At 38.6% G+C, this 18,109-nt stretch overlaps 1 protein-coding gene across 2 annotated transcripts; it reads right to left on the bottom strand.

The window, feature by feature from the left end:
- Positions 1 to 1,332: 1,332 nt before the first annotated feature.
- Positions 1,333 to 17,701, bottom strand: MAT2B (methionine adenosyltransferase 2 non-catalytic beta subunit). 2 transcript variants are annotated; one of them, XM_003810910.6, is made up of 7 exons: positions 17,231 to 17,701; positions 8,453 to 8,647; positions 6,980 to 7,094; positions 6,655 to 6,807; positions 3,951 to 4,144; positions 2,985 to 3,098; positions 1,333 to 2,463 (listed from the first exon to the last, which is right to left on the bottom strand). In XM_003810910.6, exons 1-7 carry the CDS (start codon positions 17,258 to 17,260, stop codon positions 2,293 to 2,295), a joined length of 972 nt encoding a protein of 323 aa, XP_003810958.1. In that variant the 5' UTR covers positions 17,261 to 17,701; the 3' UTR covers positions 1,333 to 2,292. The 2 variants fall into 2 exon arrangements, with proteins under 2 accessions (XP_003810958.1, XP_003810957.1); XM_003810909.5 differs by lacking the exon at positions 17,231 to 17,701 and adding an exon at positions 14,905 to 15,125.
- Between the last annotated feature and the right edge of the window lie 408 nt (positions 17,702 to 18,109).

The raw sequence follows: 18,109 nt of genomic DNA, 5'->3' as shown, positions 1-18,109 counted from the left end.
CAAAAATTAGCTGGGTGTAGTGGCGCTGCCTATAATCCTAGCTACTTGGGAGGCTGAGGCAGGGAGTCGGAGGTTGCAGCGAGCCGAGATCGCACCACTGCACTCCAGCCTGAAGACAGCGCAAGACTCCGTCTCAAAAAAAAAAAAAAAGGACATTCTTTATATTATACAACAAATTCCAAATGAAAAAAAGGTCAGAGAATTTTATGTTATTCTTTGTGAGGGCGGATGGTGAGAGTATGGACACGTGAGTTTTTTGATTATATTCTCCTATATGCAGAGTGCCTCTAGAAACATATGCAAGGAACTGATCTACATCCATTTCTTTCACAGTTGAAAAACGGGTGGCTAGAGAAGAATAACACTTTTTACTCTCCGAAACTTAATTATGCACTATATGAAATGTAGTAACTTAAAATATAAAACAAAATGCTTTAATTTAGTGGTTGCCAAATGCAATGCCAGACTGGCAACCTTAGAACCACCTGGGAAACATTTAAAAATAAATTAATAGGCCTCAATTCCCAAAATTTATTTCAGTAAGCCCAGGGTAGGACTCAGGTATCAGTAAAATTTCCCCAGTTAATTTCCTCAGCCTACTCAACATGAAGATAAGAATAAAGAACTTGATTATGATCCAGGCCAGGTGCAGTGGCTCACGCCTGTAGTGCCAGCACTTTGGGAGGCCGAGGAGGGTGGACTGCTTGAGGGCAGGAGTTTGAGACCAGCCTAGCCAACATGACAAAACCTCATTTCTACTAAAAATACAAAACTCAGCTGGGCGTGGTGGCGGGTGCCTGTAATCCCAGCTACTCGAGTGGCTGAGGGAGGAGAATTGCTTGAACCCAGGAGGCGGAGGTTGCAGTGAGCTGAGAATGCACCACTGTACTCCAGCCTATGCGACAGAGCGAGACCTTGTCTAACAACAACAACAAAAAACTTTATGATAATCTACTTCCACTTAATGAGTAGTAAATACATTTTCCCTTCCTTGAGATTTTCTTAATAACATTCTTTTCTCTAGGCTACTTTAAGAATACAGTATGTAATACACAGAAGATAGAAATATGTTAAATGACTATGTTTATCAGTAAGGCTTTGGTCAACAGCAGGTTTTTACTAATTAAGTATTTGGGGAGTCCAGAGTTATAGTGGATTTTAGACTGTGCAAGGTTGATACCCCAAACCCACACCGTTCAAGGGTCAACTGTATAATGTAACAAGATTATATAGCTATTAATTTTTAGTTAAAAACAAATCCATTCGCACAAATAGATACAGTAACTGTAACATTCTAGGATGGGGTGGTAAGTTAACATTCTGGATCAAGTGTTAATTTTATTGTGTTTTATTTCAATACATATTAAACTATATTCTTTTGTATGTATCAGATGTTACATCAGAAGAATGTAATTTTTAAAAATTAAAGCAACAAAAGAACAATTAGTTTAGAAGTTTGGTCCTTACATTTAAAAAAAGAAGTAAGTACAAGAAAACTAAGCATTACATGCCAGCAGTACATATTTATTATTATTCATGAATGGTGAAAAGACTTACAAGGCCCATTATTATGAGTATAACCACACATATGAAATATCACTTAGCGGCAACATGGGATGAAAAGGACAGTTATATATTTATATTAAAAAAATACACGTTTGCATTCAATGTTTGCCTAGAAAAAAAATACATGTACACACGCTCTTTCAAGTGCTCCCCATAAACTGCTATAAAAGCAGGAGGCATCAAGCTGTAGAAGTTCCAATATACATAACATGTTGAAATATCTCAAGCATAAAAACTGTACGTAACTTGCAAAAATAAAGTTCCTTTCTTCAAACATTTTGATCTGAGCTCAGGCAAAGCAAATAATGAACACCAATGATTTTTATACTATTTCACACAATTTAAAATAATCAACATGAAAAGGTCAACAGCTTCAAAAATCCTGAAAATATGGAGGTTACGAGAATGAACAATTTCATCTGAAAAGTCTACAGCAGATCTGCTTCATCCTGACTCTCAAATATTTAAGGATCATAATTTACTATACTCAAACTCCAAGTTTAGCCAGGACAAACAAAATGATAAAAAGAAAAATTACTGCAAACAGGGCATGACTGCCCTTTAGTTTCTTTAGACAATTTCACTAGTGCAAGAGCATCATTTACCTGAAAGATCCTAAGAGTCACAATTAAAGTACTCATACAAAACTATTTCCTTTGTTCTTTAAAAAGTGCCACATACTATACTTTTCATTTAAAAAAAAAAAAAGAACCCAACACAAATAAACTAATGAAAGACCGTTTGTCTCCATCTCTTGTCAATGAGGAAAGGCCAAAGTGATTCTTTGATTCCAATTCGAAATGGTGTTCGTTGGCCAATGCCCAAGGTCTCCAATTTGGAGCAGTCAAGCTGAGCATTTCTTGGACGTTGTGCTCCTAGGACAGGGCTGTCAGTAATCTTTAAAGAAAGATAAACACAAGAAAATCAAAAGTAAGTGAAAGGCTATATTTTGAGGGCTTTGTTCCCCCTGACCTTTTTTTAAATATGTATATATTTTTAAACAGAGATGAGATCTCCCTCCATTGCCCAGGCTAGTCTCAAATTCCTGGGCTCAAGGGATCCTCCTGCGTCAGCCTCCCAAAGTGTTGGGATTACAGGCATGAGCCATTGTGCCTGGCCATTTTGAGGTTTTATATTTGCTACTTATTTTTGCTCTTAGTGTAAGAAATCTGATTTGATCATCCCTGGAAAAATAAACCAAATGCCTGTCATGATCAAGACAATAATACATTTTCTACAAACTTCAATACTCATGATCTTCTCTACAGATGATAATCTAGAGAAAAGTAGCACTATGAACAGCCAGCATACAAGCAAAGTTCACTTTGATTAGTACTGAGAAATGAAGTTACCCAACACAGCAATAATATATACCATAGCAATGGATCTAAAGAAGGTTTTTACAGCCATGTACTTACAGGTCTTAAGTGACTGCTGGGGAGGTTGAAGGCATCTGCAATTGCACATGCCATTTCATACTTAGTCATCTGTTCATTGCCAGACCAGTGAAAGGTTCCCTTAATTGATGGATCCTAAGAACGATGACACAATAAATTCAATAGTTTCAACTTTTTGAGCTGAGTAGAATAATAGGTTTGACCAAAAAGCTTACTTAAAATAAGGTCCAGGAACTAAAAGGCAACCCTCTTTTTCTGGAAAGGTCTCCACAAGATATCTAAAATCAAATTCCTACTAATACTCTTAGCAAAACACTTAAAAGAGCAATTTCTAGAATTTAAACCTTAAGAATTTTTAAAATCAAAAAAAGCCTCCAATTTTACTTAATTAGTGGGAATGTAAAAAAGCATTACAAATTTTTATGAAAACAGTACAATTTAATGAGTATTTTTAATTATCCCAAGCTACAACAAAAACTTAATAGAACCATTTTTCAAGTTGAGCTAAACTTTCTTAAATATTGTCATGTTATATATTACAAAATATAATTCTCATATATTAAAAAACTGTGGTCATCCTATTAATATTCTAAACTAAATCAGTCTCATCTTTCTTTGTATGGATATTATATTTAATACCAACTTTTTCAAATGTGCTGGGATTACAGGTGTGAGCCATCACGCCCAGCCCTCAAAGAGTACCTTCTTAAAAGACCTTAGATGATTATTTTGAAGTTTCCTAACACTTTGCAATAAAAGAAATGATGGGATCTATAGTACATAAGAAATAAATTCAAACAGAAGAGCATAATATTTTTATTCTTCATGAATACAGTGTATATGTAAACTACTTTTGTTTGGTCTCCTAGTTTTAAAAAAGCACTTTTGGCTTTCACTCAGTAACACTCCAAGTACAGCTATGAAAGTTCAAGCATGGAAAAGACAAAGCGGACCTTCGCTAAGACAGGACTCAGGAATCCTTCTTACCAGCATTCTCTTCTCTGCCAGCTGCCGGCACACAGTGGCCACATCTTTGACATGTGTGGGGAACCTCTGCTGCCAGTGATCCATGTTTGCTGACTTGTTGCTGAACTGCACTTTATCAAACATAACAGTCACAGCACTTTCTTCAAGCTTTTCAACTTCTCCATACAGAATAGGAATCCTCAAAACAGCAGCTCCTAGAGAAGAATAAAAGCAAATAATTTAAAGCTGACTGATTCTTAAATTTTGATGTAAGATACAAGGGTGTGGATTTAAATAATATCAAAGTAGAAACCTTGCCTTTTAATTAAAATATACCAAAATGACACAGCTCACTTGTGACAATGCAATGTAAAAATATTCAAGGCCAGGCACAGTGACTCATGCCTAGAATGCTAGCACTTTGGGAGGCCAAGGCAGAAGGATCGCTTGAAGCCAGGAGTTCAAGATCAGCCCGGGCATCATAGCAAAACTCCGTCTCTACAAAAAATTAAAATGAAAATTAGCTGGGCATGGTGGCACATGCCTGTAGTCCCAGCTACTTGGGAGGCTGAGTAAGGCAAAAGGATCTCTTGAGCCTGAAGTTCAAGGTTGCAATGAGCTATGACTGCACCACTGTACTCCAGCCTGGGCAACAGAGTGAGACCCTGCCTCAAAAATAAAATTAAAAACAGTCAAAGGCTGAGTGCGGTGGGGCTCATGACTGTAATTCCAGCACTTGGGAGTCCAAGGCAGGAGGACTACTTGAGCCCAGGAGTTCGAGACCAGCGTGGACAACACAGTGAGACCTCGTCTCTACAAAATGTAAAAAAATTAGCCGTTCGTGGTGGGAGGACTGCTTAAGCCAAGGAGGTCAAGGCTATAGTGAGCTGTGTTCACCCTACTGCACTCCAGCCCAGGCGACTGAGACCCTGTCTCAAAAAAAAAAAAAAAAGAAAAAGGCAAAACCACATTTGTTAAGTATCTTCTGTCATTTGGACTAGTTTTTTTAATATATATAAATCCTACATTAATATGATCATTAAAAATAAAACTTATCATGACAACTGAATGCAATGAATAGTCTTTGACTGGATGCTAGATTAAAAAATAAAAGCAATAAAGGACATTTTTGGCATAAATGAGAAAATTCCTAAATAGATTTGTATTTGATTACAGTACCATATTAATGTTAAGTTTCCAAATGTATGATAACTGCACTGTAATTATGTGAAGAACATTCTTCTTGTTAGAAGATAAAGGTGAAGTATTTGGAGATGAAATTCAACTAATTATCAATGTGTCTGGCAAAAGCAAACATATAAAACAAATGTGACAAAACATTAACAATTTGTGAATCTATGTGAAGGGTATATGAGTGTTCACATTAGTTTTACAACCACTCATTAATATTTAGATTTTATAATGGTCCCTGCTGATGGTATACAATAGTTAACACTTTAACTGCAAATCAAACATTTTCTTTGAAATTATATGACAAGAGAACTTAGATACTGCCATGGTTTGAATGTTTTTGTCCTCTCCAAAAATTCATGTTGAAACTTAATCCACGAAGCAACAGTGTTGGGAGGTGGGGCATTTTGGGAGGTGTTTAGGTGGTCATCAGCACTCTGCTCTTATGAATGGATTAATGCCATTATAAAAGGGCTTGAAGGAAGGAGCACATCCCTTTCTGCTCTTCTGCCGTGAGAACACAGCATTCCTCCCCTCCAGAGGACCAGAAAGACCCTCACCTTGATCTTGGACTTCTCAGCCTCTAGAACTGTGTGAAAGAAATTTCTGTTCTTTATAAATTACTGAGTTGTTGGTATTCTGTTATAGCAGCACGAAATAAACTAAGACAAATGTATTCAAGGATGATTTCAACAGAATAATTTATAATACAAGAAAACTTTTTAAAAAACTAAACGTCCATTAGTAAGGTATTCTATGCTAGGGCTGCTTCTCAAGGCCATAGTGCAGTCTAAGGCAGTAGTTTCAGTGCAGGGGACCATTAAATTCAGTACTATGCAGCCACCGATAGGAGTAAGACATCCCAGAGTAGGCTCCACGTGTACTGAAATGCAAAGATGTTGAGGGAAAAAAAAACAGGTTGTGAAACAACATGCATACATTTTTCGAAAATATATAAAAATGCTTCCACACTTAACCATATTTGGTGTTTATCTCCCTGAGGCAGCATTTATGAGAACTTTTGTTCTTAGTAATTTTACATTTTTTCTAAGGAGTGTATACTTTTTATATATGGAGATGTGTGTTATACACAAACTCACATACAGGAAAAAAGAAACACCATAATAGAATGTTAATACATACAACATACATATAACAGAATACATAAAAACAAAATACATACACATATAACACAGTAACATACATATAACAGAATACATAAACAGAATATCTCACTCTAAGAGAAATTATACTGCCCTGTTTTTTGAAAATGAGTTACAAAAGCTTGTATTACCTGACTTGTTTTCTATGTGTAAAGATGAATATGTAAACACTGATAGTGGAAACTGTCTTGAAGGATTCACAAAGTAGTTATCTCTTAGAATTTTTTATTTTCTTTATTAACTATATTCTAATTTTTCTCTAATGATTCATATTCATTGACTTTTTAAATTTAAAAACATATATATGTGTATGTATAAATGATTTTTAAAGTCTTCAAAAACAATCAGGGGCTAAAGAGATTAGGTCTTACCTAGATTGTTCTCTAGGACAGCCTTTTCTCCATCTAATTTTGTTTTGCCATACAAATTTAGGGGAGCTGGTATGTCTTCCTCTCTGTAAGGTGGATTTGTTCCATCAAATACATAATCTGAGCTAATGTAGATGAGAAATGCTCCAACAGCAGCTACAAAAAAAGAAGCCAAATCTATTAAATGTTTACATGACATTACTCTTTCATGGAATTTAGAATGGTTTTTCATGATACATAAAAACAAATAACCATCTACAAAACTTTAATTTCTACAAACTCAGCAATCACTTAATATTTTATGAAAATTTTATAAAGTCATCATTACCTGCTTCCTTTGCTAAATTCCCAGAAGCATCCACATTAAGTTGAGAGGCAGCATCTGGCTGATTTTCTACAACATCTGGTCTTCTCTCTGCTGCACAATGTACTATAACATGGGGCTAGAAGTTAAGCATTGATGTATTTTTAACTCAAAATAAAATGAAAGAGGTATTACAGCCTTCTTAAAGTTAATTCAGAGAAAAATGTGCAGTAAGTCAATATTCTTTCAACTAAGAATAAATCATTGTAATTTCTAATATAGTTTTGTCATGCTGCTTCTTTTCCCCGCAAGGTTCAAACTTAAAATATTTATAGGCACTGAAAAGAGTATTTCATAATATGCAGACACAAACCAGGAAAAAAACTGTCAACAACTGTATTTCTACTCTGGTGTGATGGTTCATGCATGTAATCCCAACACTTTGGGAGGCTGAGGTGAGACAATGCTTGAGGCCAGGAGTTCAAGATAAGACTAGGCAACATAGTGGTTGGTACTCAATCTCTACAAAAAAATTTAAAAATCAGCCAGTCGTGGTGGCATGAGCCTGTAGTTCTAACTGTTGTGGAGGCCGAGGCAGAAGGATCACTTGAGCCAAGGAATTCAAGGCTACAGTGGGCTGTGATCGATCTACCGTACTTCACCCTGGGCTACAGAGTGAGACCCTGTCTGAAAATAAAACAACCATGTTTCTAGGCTGGGCGCGGTGGCTCAAATCTGTAATCCCAGCACTTTGGAAGGCTGAGGTGGGTGGATCACGTGAGGTCAGGAGTTCAAGACCAGCCTGGCCAACATGGTGAAACCCCATCTCTACTAGAAATACAACAATTAGCCAGGTGTGGTTGCGCACGCCTGTAGTCTCAGGTACTCAGGAAGCTTAGGCAGGAGAATTGCTTGAACCCTGGGAGGCGGAGGCTGCAGTGAGCTCAACTGCACCACTGCACTCCAGCCTGGGCAACAAACCAAGATTAAGTCTCAAAAACAAGAACAAAACAGAAGTGTTTCTAAATCAAAACAAGTTTTATCCCCCAATTTGGACAAGAGGAAAGAGCTGTCATTTATGCAATTAACATGATTTAAATATCTAATAAATCCATGTCAAAGGGAGAATAGTATCAATGATACCGAAAACCTCTCTGAGCCTGCTTCCTCAGCTCTGAAATGAAAATAACTATTTTGCAGTGTTGTGAGGTTTACAGTAACATTTGAAAACCATTTGCAGAGAAAGTATTACTTAGAAGGCAATCTATAAACATAAGCATTTTATAAAATGTCTCATATTTGTCTTTGTCAGCGTGTCAAAATTTAACTTTAAGGTTTACATATACCACGTCATGCTAAATGAAAAAAATGCTACTGCATAATACAGCTTTAGAGCTTTCAAACATAGTAATTTCCTTGAGAGCAAGGATAGTTTCTGTATCATCCAGACAATTCTTAGTATTGTTCATGTATATCTTAAAATAACCTAAATCATACCTGAAAATCATGAATGATGTGATGAACTGCATTAGAATCCAATAGATTAACCTGTTCAAATTTTGGTCTTGCTCTTCTGAAACCACAGCCAACAGCATGCCAATTATTCTGCTGAAATTCTTTGTGTACAGCTCTGCCAAGAAGCCCAGTGGCACCAGTAACCAGAACCCTCCTATTAGGGATGTTAACTTCCTCCTAAAAGGTGAAGTCGGAAAGAAAGAGTTACTAACTTTGAAAACAGTTCTCTTAAATATATTAGGCACCATCGTTGTTCCCTAAATGTCTTAATTCTACGTATTTTGACTCATGTCCCATATCTGCAAGCCAATTCTAAAGTTAAGTTAGGGTCGGGCACCAGGCTCACGCCTGTAATTCCAACACTTTGGGAATGCGAGGCAGGCAGCTCCGCTGAGCCCAGGAACTTGAGACCAGCCTGGGTAACATAATGAGACCCATCTCAATACAAAAAAAAAGTAAAAATATACTTTGTATTTATAAAAATAAATTTTTAAAATAAGAAAAGCAGAAAACACAACTTAAAAATGTAATAAATAAAGTTAGAACAATGATTAATCAAACCATATAAAAAACTGTATCACTTAAGAAAAAGCTTTTGCCAGGCATGGTGGCCCATGCCTTTAATCCCAGCACTTTGCGAGGCCAAGGCAGGTGGATCACTTGAGCCCAGGAGTTCGAGACCAGCCTAGGCAACATGGTGAAACCCCGTCCTTCCAAAAACAAAAAACAAAAAACAAAAAAGCAAAAATTAGCTGAGCTACAGGTGGTGCATGCCTGTAGTCCTAGCTACTTGGGAGGCTGGGGTGGGAGGATCATGAGCCTGGGAGGCCAAGGTTGTAATAAGCAGAGATCATGACATGCACTCCAGTCTGGGGGACAGAGTGAGACCCTGTTTCAAAAAAAAAATTTTTTTAATTAAAAAAGTTATAATAATCTTACCCAAGGAAAGGAACACAAGATGATATGCAAGGAATTATGTAGATTTATATTTCCTATGTTAACAGAAAATCCTATTTTTATGATTGATAATACCCAAATGAGTTAGTAAACAGCAACTTTTTTTATACTTTTGCTCCAAGTACCTAAATAGTAAATAACAACATTACATTCTTCAGTTTATAAGACTTTACAATTTGTCTTGCTCCTATAGATACAACTGAGGGTGCTCTTTGGGTCTCTAGAGAGAAATGTGTTTTAAGTTTACCTATTTTAAGGCCTGATTAGTATTTGCGTCAAATCTGCCAATATATTTACAAGCTGACATTTCTGGTCTTCAGATTTTAATCCCAAATGTTCTTTCAAGTCTCAATGATTTATCATATTTTGATGGACCCAAGGTAGAGAATTAATCAACATTTCAAAGGAATATATGAGGAGGAAAAAAAACTTGGTCCTTACAACACTTAAATGCTTTCTAAGTTTAACCAAATTGGTAAATGTTCCTTAGTTAACCCAAAATTTACCTACATAGAAGAGTTAAAATTGGCCAAGTGCAGTGATTCATGCCTGTAATCGCAGCACTTTGGGAGGCCGAGCTGGGCAGATCACCTGAGGTCAGGAGTTCAAGACCAGCCTGGCCAACATGGTGAAACCCCATCTCTTCTAAAAATACAAAAAAATTAGCCAGGCGTGGTTGCGGGTGCCTATAATCCCAGCTACTCGGGAGGCGAGGCGGGAGAATTGCTTGAACCCAGGAGGCGGAGGTTGCAATGAGCCAAGATGGCACCACTGCACTCCAGCCTGGGTAACAAGAGCAAGACTACATCTCAAAAAAAAAAAAAAAAAAGCTAAAACTAATAAACACAAAGGATAAGAAAAAATATTTTAAGCTCATCTGTGTTGCTACTGTGAAACAAATAAATTCTTACACACAGAAATGAAAAAGAACCACTATTTAGGAAAAAATTTAAATTCTATGTTTCCAAGCATAGTTCCAAAAATGTCCCTTCTTCCCAAGATGGGTAACACCAAGTTTCCAACCAGGATCTTGAATAAAGTCAACTTTTACTATTAAAAACAAACCAGTTATTTTATCTCAAGAGTTGTTATAATCACCTAATTCTGGGCTGTCAAAATCTTTAAATACATATACAATAACCAAAGACCTTTTAAAGCCCTTAGCTCAATTAAATTACTTAGCCGAATACATACATTTTTTTTAAAAGACACCAAAATCAAGTATTTCTAGCAATCAAAAACGTAAAATGAAAAGACTAACAGGGAAAGATAGTATAAAGGTAAATTCTTAGGATTATTTTTCCTTAGTTCAACCAATTTCAAGACATTTTAAAAGTTGAAAGCAATTTCATTCAGGCTGTGTTGCAAAACTTGGCTCTAAACCAACTGATCTATGAAAACAAGGATTTCAGCCAACAAAATATTTTCTTTGAAATTTGGCAAGAAAACAGCTCTACAAAGATTGAACTGTAAAGAGAAAACATGCCAAGTCTAGTACAGATACAATCAGAGAAAACAATTTACACAGGATAAATACGGTAAAGATTCCTGAAAAAATACTCTAAAAGAGAGATAATTTGGTTTCTTCTGAGTTTCTCACTTTTTACTTCACTCTACGGAAGCAAAGGAACAGGTAACAGTTCCTAAGGTCAGTGGTTCTCAAGCTTCAGCGTGGATCAGAATCACCTGGAGGGCTTTTAGATCACAAAGGTCTGGGCTGGGGCTGGATAATTTGCATTCCCAACAAGTTCCAACAAGTGATGCTGATCATCGTGATTTGGAGACCGCACTTAGAGGACCAGTGTACTCTTGAACTCCAGGAAAGTTCAAAGCTTTCATAAAAATCCGTTTCTCTTACACAAGCAAAACAAAAAGTGCCATCTACCTTTCTCAAAATGACAACAGTATCTTTCCCCCTTAAAAAAGAAAACTTGAAATAGAAGCCAAAGCATTATACAATCCACAAAAGTTACTAAACAATGAATTAAGATCTGTGTACTTCACTGATTCTGTGAAGTACACTTGTTTCATTTTAACATCTGTTAAATGAATTTAAAAAAAAATCTTATGAATCGTCACAGTTTTGCAGTATTTTCTGCTAACTTAATGCAACTTAAGTAAGAGCCCAGATGATCTTCTTATAATTAAGAGCTTCTTGGAGTTGATGCAGTATTAAGTATAGAGAAGAACAAGGCTCTTTAGGGAATATAATACCTTAACGTAAAAAAGGAAGTGGAGTTGTATGAGAAAATGCAACTTTATATCCTTATACCCCTGGGTTACTATGTAAGGCCTCCAGTACGCCCGGCCTATAACATGTTAATTTTCAAATAGAATGTTGCGCAGTATCATTTCCATTTCAGTAAATGCTTGCACTTCAGATCGTCACTCTTAATAAAAATCTTGAGCACTGACACCTGACTGCTGGGTACTGTACACTGTTTCATATTTTTTTCTAGCTAATTTTAGGTAATCTCAGCTACTCGGGAGGCTGAGGCAGGAGAATCGCTAGAACCCAGGAGGCGGAGGTTGTAGTGAGCCGAGATCGCACAACTGCACTCCAGCCTGGGGGACACGAGCTAGACTTCATCTCAAAACAAACAAACAAACAAAAAACCAAAAAAAAGAAAACTAACATGTTATATAAGTATACAATCATAGTTGTTTTTGTTTTTTTAATAGCAGTTTGAGGCCGGGTGCCAGGGCTCACGCCTGTAATCCCAGCACTTTGGGAGGCCAAGGTGGACCAACCACTTGAGGTCAGGGGTTCAAAACCAGCCTGGCCAACATGGTGAAACGCTGTCTCTACCAAAAATAGAAAAACTAGTCGGGCATGGTGGTGGGCGCCTATAATCTCAGCTACTTGGGAGGCTGAGGCAGGAGAATCGCTTGAACCCTGGAGGCAGAGGTTGCAGTGAGCAGAGATTGAGCCACTGCACTTCAGACTGGGTGAAAGAGCAAGAGGAAAAAAAAGAAAACAAAAAAACCCAGCAGCTTGTTAGAAGAGATATTATTTCCCAAGAGAGTAACAAGAAGTCCAGTGTTAATTGTTTTGTCTATAGTAAAAGAGAAAAAGCTGGAACCAGAACCTGAGTCTTGCTTCTCTGGTCAAGTCAAATACACTGCATTTTGTCTCAATCCTGTGAACTAATATTTGGTTTCATGAATGATTAAAGTTTTATCTGTTCTGCCACAAATTGGTGTTTAGAAGTTATTCTATCTCTATTGATCTAATTCCTCATTGGTAAATGGGGAAGGCATTTAGACAAAATGACTAAGGCTCTTTCAGCTTTAAAGTTCTACATTTCTAACATTTTCCATATTATCCCTACCACGAGGAGTCCGAATAGTTCCGTTTACTTAAATAAGGTAACTTTTCCTCTGAATATGCATTACTCCGAAATTTAAAATATGCCAAACAAATATCTCTGTTTTTGAGCTTCTATATAAGCAATACTCTGCCTTTTACACTGTTTTGTTGAGGCTTTTTGGCTCGTTCTTTAGAAAAAGAAATATCCCTCTAAAAACTACTTTGGACCTGCACTCCATAAATTATTTTAGTTGTGCACAAGGAAGAAATGTCTAAACACTTTAAGAAAGTCAGAATGAAAGAATAAAATGCTATCTAGTTCACTCAAGGCACAATAAAGAGTTGATAATACTTTGCCTGAAGTCTACTTTTTCTCAATTTTTATTATATGGGGGAAAGTAGATCTAATATCAGTTGAAGTTACTCTAAACGTATCTGCCTCTTATTGTCTAAACTCTGAAGTACGGAATTCAATCACTCCAAGGGACCAGATTTATGGACACCAAAAAAACATTTCTTGAAAAATTAAGTACATATAAATAAATGTTCTTATTATCCTATCTAATCGAATGATACCAAACTGTATAGGTAATGGGAGATATATGGCTCCTTCCAAATGGTCCAACACAGTACTCTGGGACAGTGATTTCTACTTTAGCACACCTGCATTAATGTCTACTAAAAATGTTCTAGAAAAGTAAAGAATGGAATACTATTAGTATGTGGTTTTCCTAAATTTCAGTGGTAAATACCTTGTCGTTTTTGGAAACTTTAAAACTTGGCACAGTTCCATGTTTAATTTTTTAATTCCCCAGAAACAGACCCTTAAGTAAACATTACTGGGCTTTACTTTTTAAGATTCTCTGACTACTTAGGTGGGATTGGTCTAACTCCTACTGCGACGCTACTGTGCTCCACAGACAGTATTACTAACAAGAACCACTCCAGGCTGCTTCTCTAACATTAACTATGAGACAGTTCTCGTTCTCATGAGTCGGTAAGCTTTAATTCTACAGGTTTTGAGAGCAGTAAGTCTGTGCCAAGCTCTTCGTTGTTTCATTTTTAATGAAGGAAAACACGAAAAGCTATTTTCATTTTTATACTGAACTTCTTTTTGTGAAAGTAGATTAAGCTTTATATGCACACGTACACATACAAATGCATACATATAAATGTAAACGTATGTAACATGCACTCAGCACGGTCTGGAGGACCTAGGAACATAGAGGTTTAATAGACCATTTATCCTAACTTTACCCTCAAAGAACCAAAGTGATTTGAAAACCCTAAGTAAATTTGGAAGCATGAAAACTTTGCATTAACAGAAACAGCCATCTCCTATATTCTCTACTCTCTCCAAAAGACATGGTCTGGGCATTAGTAGTGTTCTTATCCCCAGGGTTGGATATGTTCTGTGGACAGATTAATGCTGGAGGCCCTTAAGTGGAATGGAGCAGGATGGGACGGGGGCGCGGGGGGCACCAGAGATGGATCTTCCAATCATCACCATAATCTTCCTTCAGGGAAACTCCGTAGTGGTTCAAAGCCCAAGACAGTCACACAAACCTGTATCTGAATTCCAGGCTCCAACCTTACGGAATGAACCTGGGCCAATGTCTCACCCTCTATGCCCGTTTTCTCGTCTACAAAATGAGGCAATAACAAGTATCTCACAGTGGAGGATTAAAGTAATGCCCGTCAAGTGCATAACATAGTGCTGAGAACGTAAGAGTTCAATAAGTTGTCATCTCCAGCACTGTTATTTGTGAGAAGTCACCTTTTCCTGTTCTTTCTCAAACCTACGAACTTGTAAGATCGAGAAATACGAACCAAAGATGAATAAACGGGGAAAACCAAAATCAAAACAAACAATTCTGAAAAACCTCTTCGTCCTCAGGAGCAGAGACAGAACTCGAAAGTAAAACCTCCACCTACTTGCTTCCTGCCGCAGTGGCTGGAAGAAAAAAACACTGACCCGTGTGCGCTGAGATAAACAAACTCGGTGGCGCCCCCCTCGGATCCGGGGCTGGGAGGGTGGCGGTGAGACCACTCCCGGCCGGAGGCTCTGACCCGGGTGGAATACGCCTGGAAAGCCGCCCGAGCCCCGGTGGCTCGTCCCCCTCGGCGCCCCCGCTCCCACCGGAGACGCCCAGGCCGACTCCCTCACCTCCACCAGCCGGCAGCTCCCGGGAACAAAGTGTATAGAGAGCTCTTTCTCCCGCCCCACCATGCCCGCCGTCTTCAAGCCGCAGCCTCAGCGGCCGCCACCTCCTCCAACCCAGGATCGACGCGGGCCTCAGCTCAGACGCCCTCGGCCCGCCTCCCCTAGGCCCAGAACGACCCCGCTCGCCGCTTCCGGCTTCCGCTGCCATAGCCGCGCCCGTTGATTGGCCACGCTCCGCCGACGCCCCAAAAAGAGGGCGGGTACGCGCGATCCGCCCCCAGCCCACGCGCCGATGCTTAAAGCGACACACAAAAGAAAGGCCCTGACCTTAGGCAGTGAATTCAGGTTTTGTTTCGGAGATTTTATTTGTGTGCTTTTTATTCTACTTTTTTTCTTTTTTTTCTTGACTCGGGAAAAGATTGAAGTGGATCGCCTTGAGTTTCAAGTTTGCAGACTGCGCAGTGTATGAGGATCGACTGAGCAATATAAAAAGTCGAATAAAAAGCATTTTAAAGTCATGGGGGCGGGGGCGGAGGTGGGTAGAGCATAATGGACACATCTCTAGAGCCCTAGGTGGGAATTTTGAAAGATTTAGAAAAAGACAAGGAATAAAAATAAAAGGGTTGGCGTCTGAGCCATTTGTCTTCCTGGGATGCTTAAAAAAAGAAAAAACCTGTGTGTGAGATTTCAAAAATGTAGAACTATTTTTAACTAATTAAAAATAAAAAGTTGTGGGGGGAAGGAAGATGAACTACTTAGGTACCTCTTCAAAACGCAGATCCTTGGACTTTACCCATAATTACAGAACAAGAAACGAGCCCGGGGTCCGACTTCTTAATGGGTTTAACCAGAATCAAGCCCACCCTTTAAGAAACACCGCCTCGGGGATTGCAGGATTGGGCCACACGAGCCCAGCCTTGGTGAGCACCGAGAATTTAAGCAGCAGCGTGTAAGGCTGGGCGTTCTACCACCTTTTAAAAGTTAATCAGCCCTAAGTGCTGATGCCGACTTACTTCCCCTTCCAGTTAAAAACCGCAAAAAGTCCTCAGCCAGGCTGGACGCCTGTGAAATTGATGCAGAAAGTAAACCCTGGCACAGGCCGTGTAGGATTTGCCAACTTTGCACCGAACAGTCCAAGGGTTCTTGTGTGCCCAGGATAGCAAGCTCTAAACGTCGTCCACAAACGTGACCACTGTCTGGATTTTCCTAGGGCCTTTCCCCGACTCCTAAACCTTTTTGGTTTATTTTCAAACTAAAGACTAAGCAGCCTTTTAAAGAAGTTTTCCACGTCAGAACACCATGACTTTCCTTCCTCCCCAACCCCCAACAAAAACTCATTTCCTTATTCGTGTAAACATAAAGTTTCTCTAGAACAGTAATCGAAGACAGCCTGAGGTTTCTTATGTTCCGATTTTTTTTTTTTTAAACACAGGCTACTACTGTTCATCAGTTTGGCTTTATTTAGGGAATCCTTGAGGACTGCCCCAGCGCTAAACAAGCATAATCAGGGGACAACAAAGAAGAGGGCGGGAAGAGGGCCGGGGGAGCAGCCAAGATCATCTTACTACTTCTCTCTTAAAAACTGGGAATTCGGTTTAAAGTTTCTAGTCGCAACACGTGATGTAATCTTACCTTTCTATGGGAGAAAAGAAAATTAATTCTTCATTCTTCAACGTGAAGCAGGTTTAAGGGCAAGCATATGCAATTAGCATTCTGATTCTCAGAGCAGCCTAGTCTTGAGGAACAGAAAGAATTTAACTTGGCTACTTTTGAAAATCTGACTTGTACTTTCCCCGTAAAAGTTGGGTACAGTTCTAGGGGCATATGTTTGGATATGGTTTTTAATCATTTTCTTTAATGATGGTAGGGTCTATGCGAATCAAACGCCATTCTTAACATAGACAATATACAACTTGGTGTGGTGGCTAAGTCTATACATTTAAAGAGAGCAGCCTGAAACTAAAAGTTATGTTAGCAGATTCAATTCATACAAAGACAAAGAACATCTGGAAAGGAACACACTACAGATAAAATCCTTATTTATGTAGAAACTTTATATACATAATTGCATTTAAAATGGTAAATGAAGCTGCAATTCTCTATTGTCAGCCAGTGAGACTTAGCTGAGCCCTTCATAACCAGGTTCTCCGGGTCAGTAACTAAAGTTGGCTTATTCTTCCATGTCCCGAGGTTATGTTTTAAGGAAATGAATGACACCCGCTTCTGTTTTCTTTACACAACGATTCTGGTTTTAGCAGGCGTTCACTGGAATGCTTTTAAAGCATCTCTTACTCTAGAATGCTTCATTTCTTGAATTGCTAGTTCTTACCTGCTCCATGTCCTCTGGCATTTCAGGCATGACTCCAGAATTATTTCAGGAGAGCAGATACGGGATGGGTCTTAGCCTCTGCCTTCTCTTGCTGGGTCTTTGTTCGCTTCTGCCTGCAGAGAGCGCAGGCACGCCAAAACGTGAGGAGCAGCTTCACTTGACCTTTTAAATTAGCATTTTGATTCCAATCCCGGAATCTCGTGCAGTTTTCCACATGGCAGTAAGCTGGTAGCTGATTCCCCGTGGTAGTCTCGAAAATACCCAATGAGAAGTTTCATGTTTAATTGCCAGTCAAGCCTGGGTCTATTTGCAAAACTATTTGGTAGAACTAACTACTTAACAAAAACAAAAACAAAAACCCAACAACTTCCTGTCAAGATTCCTTGTAGTTTTCTTTTGCAAAAGAAGAGTGAGCCACACTTTTGGAAAGCACACAGATGATGCAGTTGATTCCTGTTCTAAAAGGCACAGTTTTCTATCATTTTATTTAGTTACACCTTATTGCAACAGATTATGTTTAGTAAAATTCTCCAGTGCTTTCCCTTCCCAGTGCTTTTAATTATTTCAAAGGAGAGTAAAAGGCAGTGGTGGTAACAGCACGCAAGAAGTAAAATGCAACGGATCATTTCCGTTAATACTATGCTGCCCTCTGAGAAAATGGTAGATGGAGTGAGCGGCCTTAAGTTTCACAAAGCATTAAGGACTTCTAGATAAGTGATTTCCAAACCTGCCTGCACCACAGAACCTAAGGAACGAAATCATTCTCTGGGAGCGAAGCCCAGTAATCTGTTTTCGAAGACTTTCAAGGGTGATGAATGTGCTCAGTGAGCTTTGCACCGCTATTCTGAATTATGGCTCCGTACCAATTTAAGAACATCA

This window comes from Pan paniscus, chromosome 4 (genome assembly GCF_029289425.2).
Source record: "Pan paniscus chromosome 4, NHGRI_mPanPan1-v2.0_pri, whole genome shotgun sequence".
Classification (NCBI taxonomy): Eukaryota; Metazoa; Chordata; class Mammalia; order Primates; family Hominidae; genus Pan; species Pan paniscus.
Note: the sequence above shows the minus strand (reverse complement) of the source record. Positions and strands in the feature narration are given on the sequence as shown.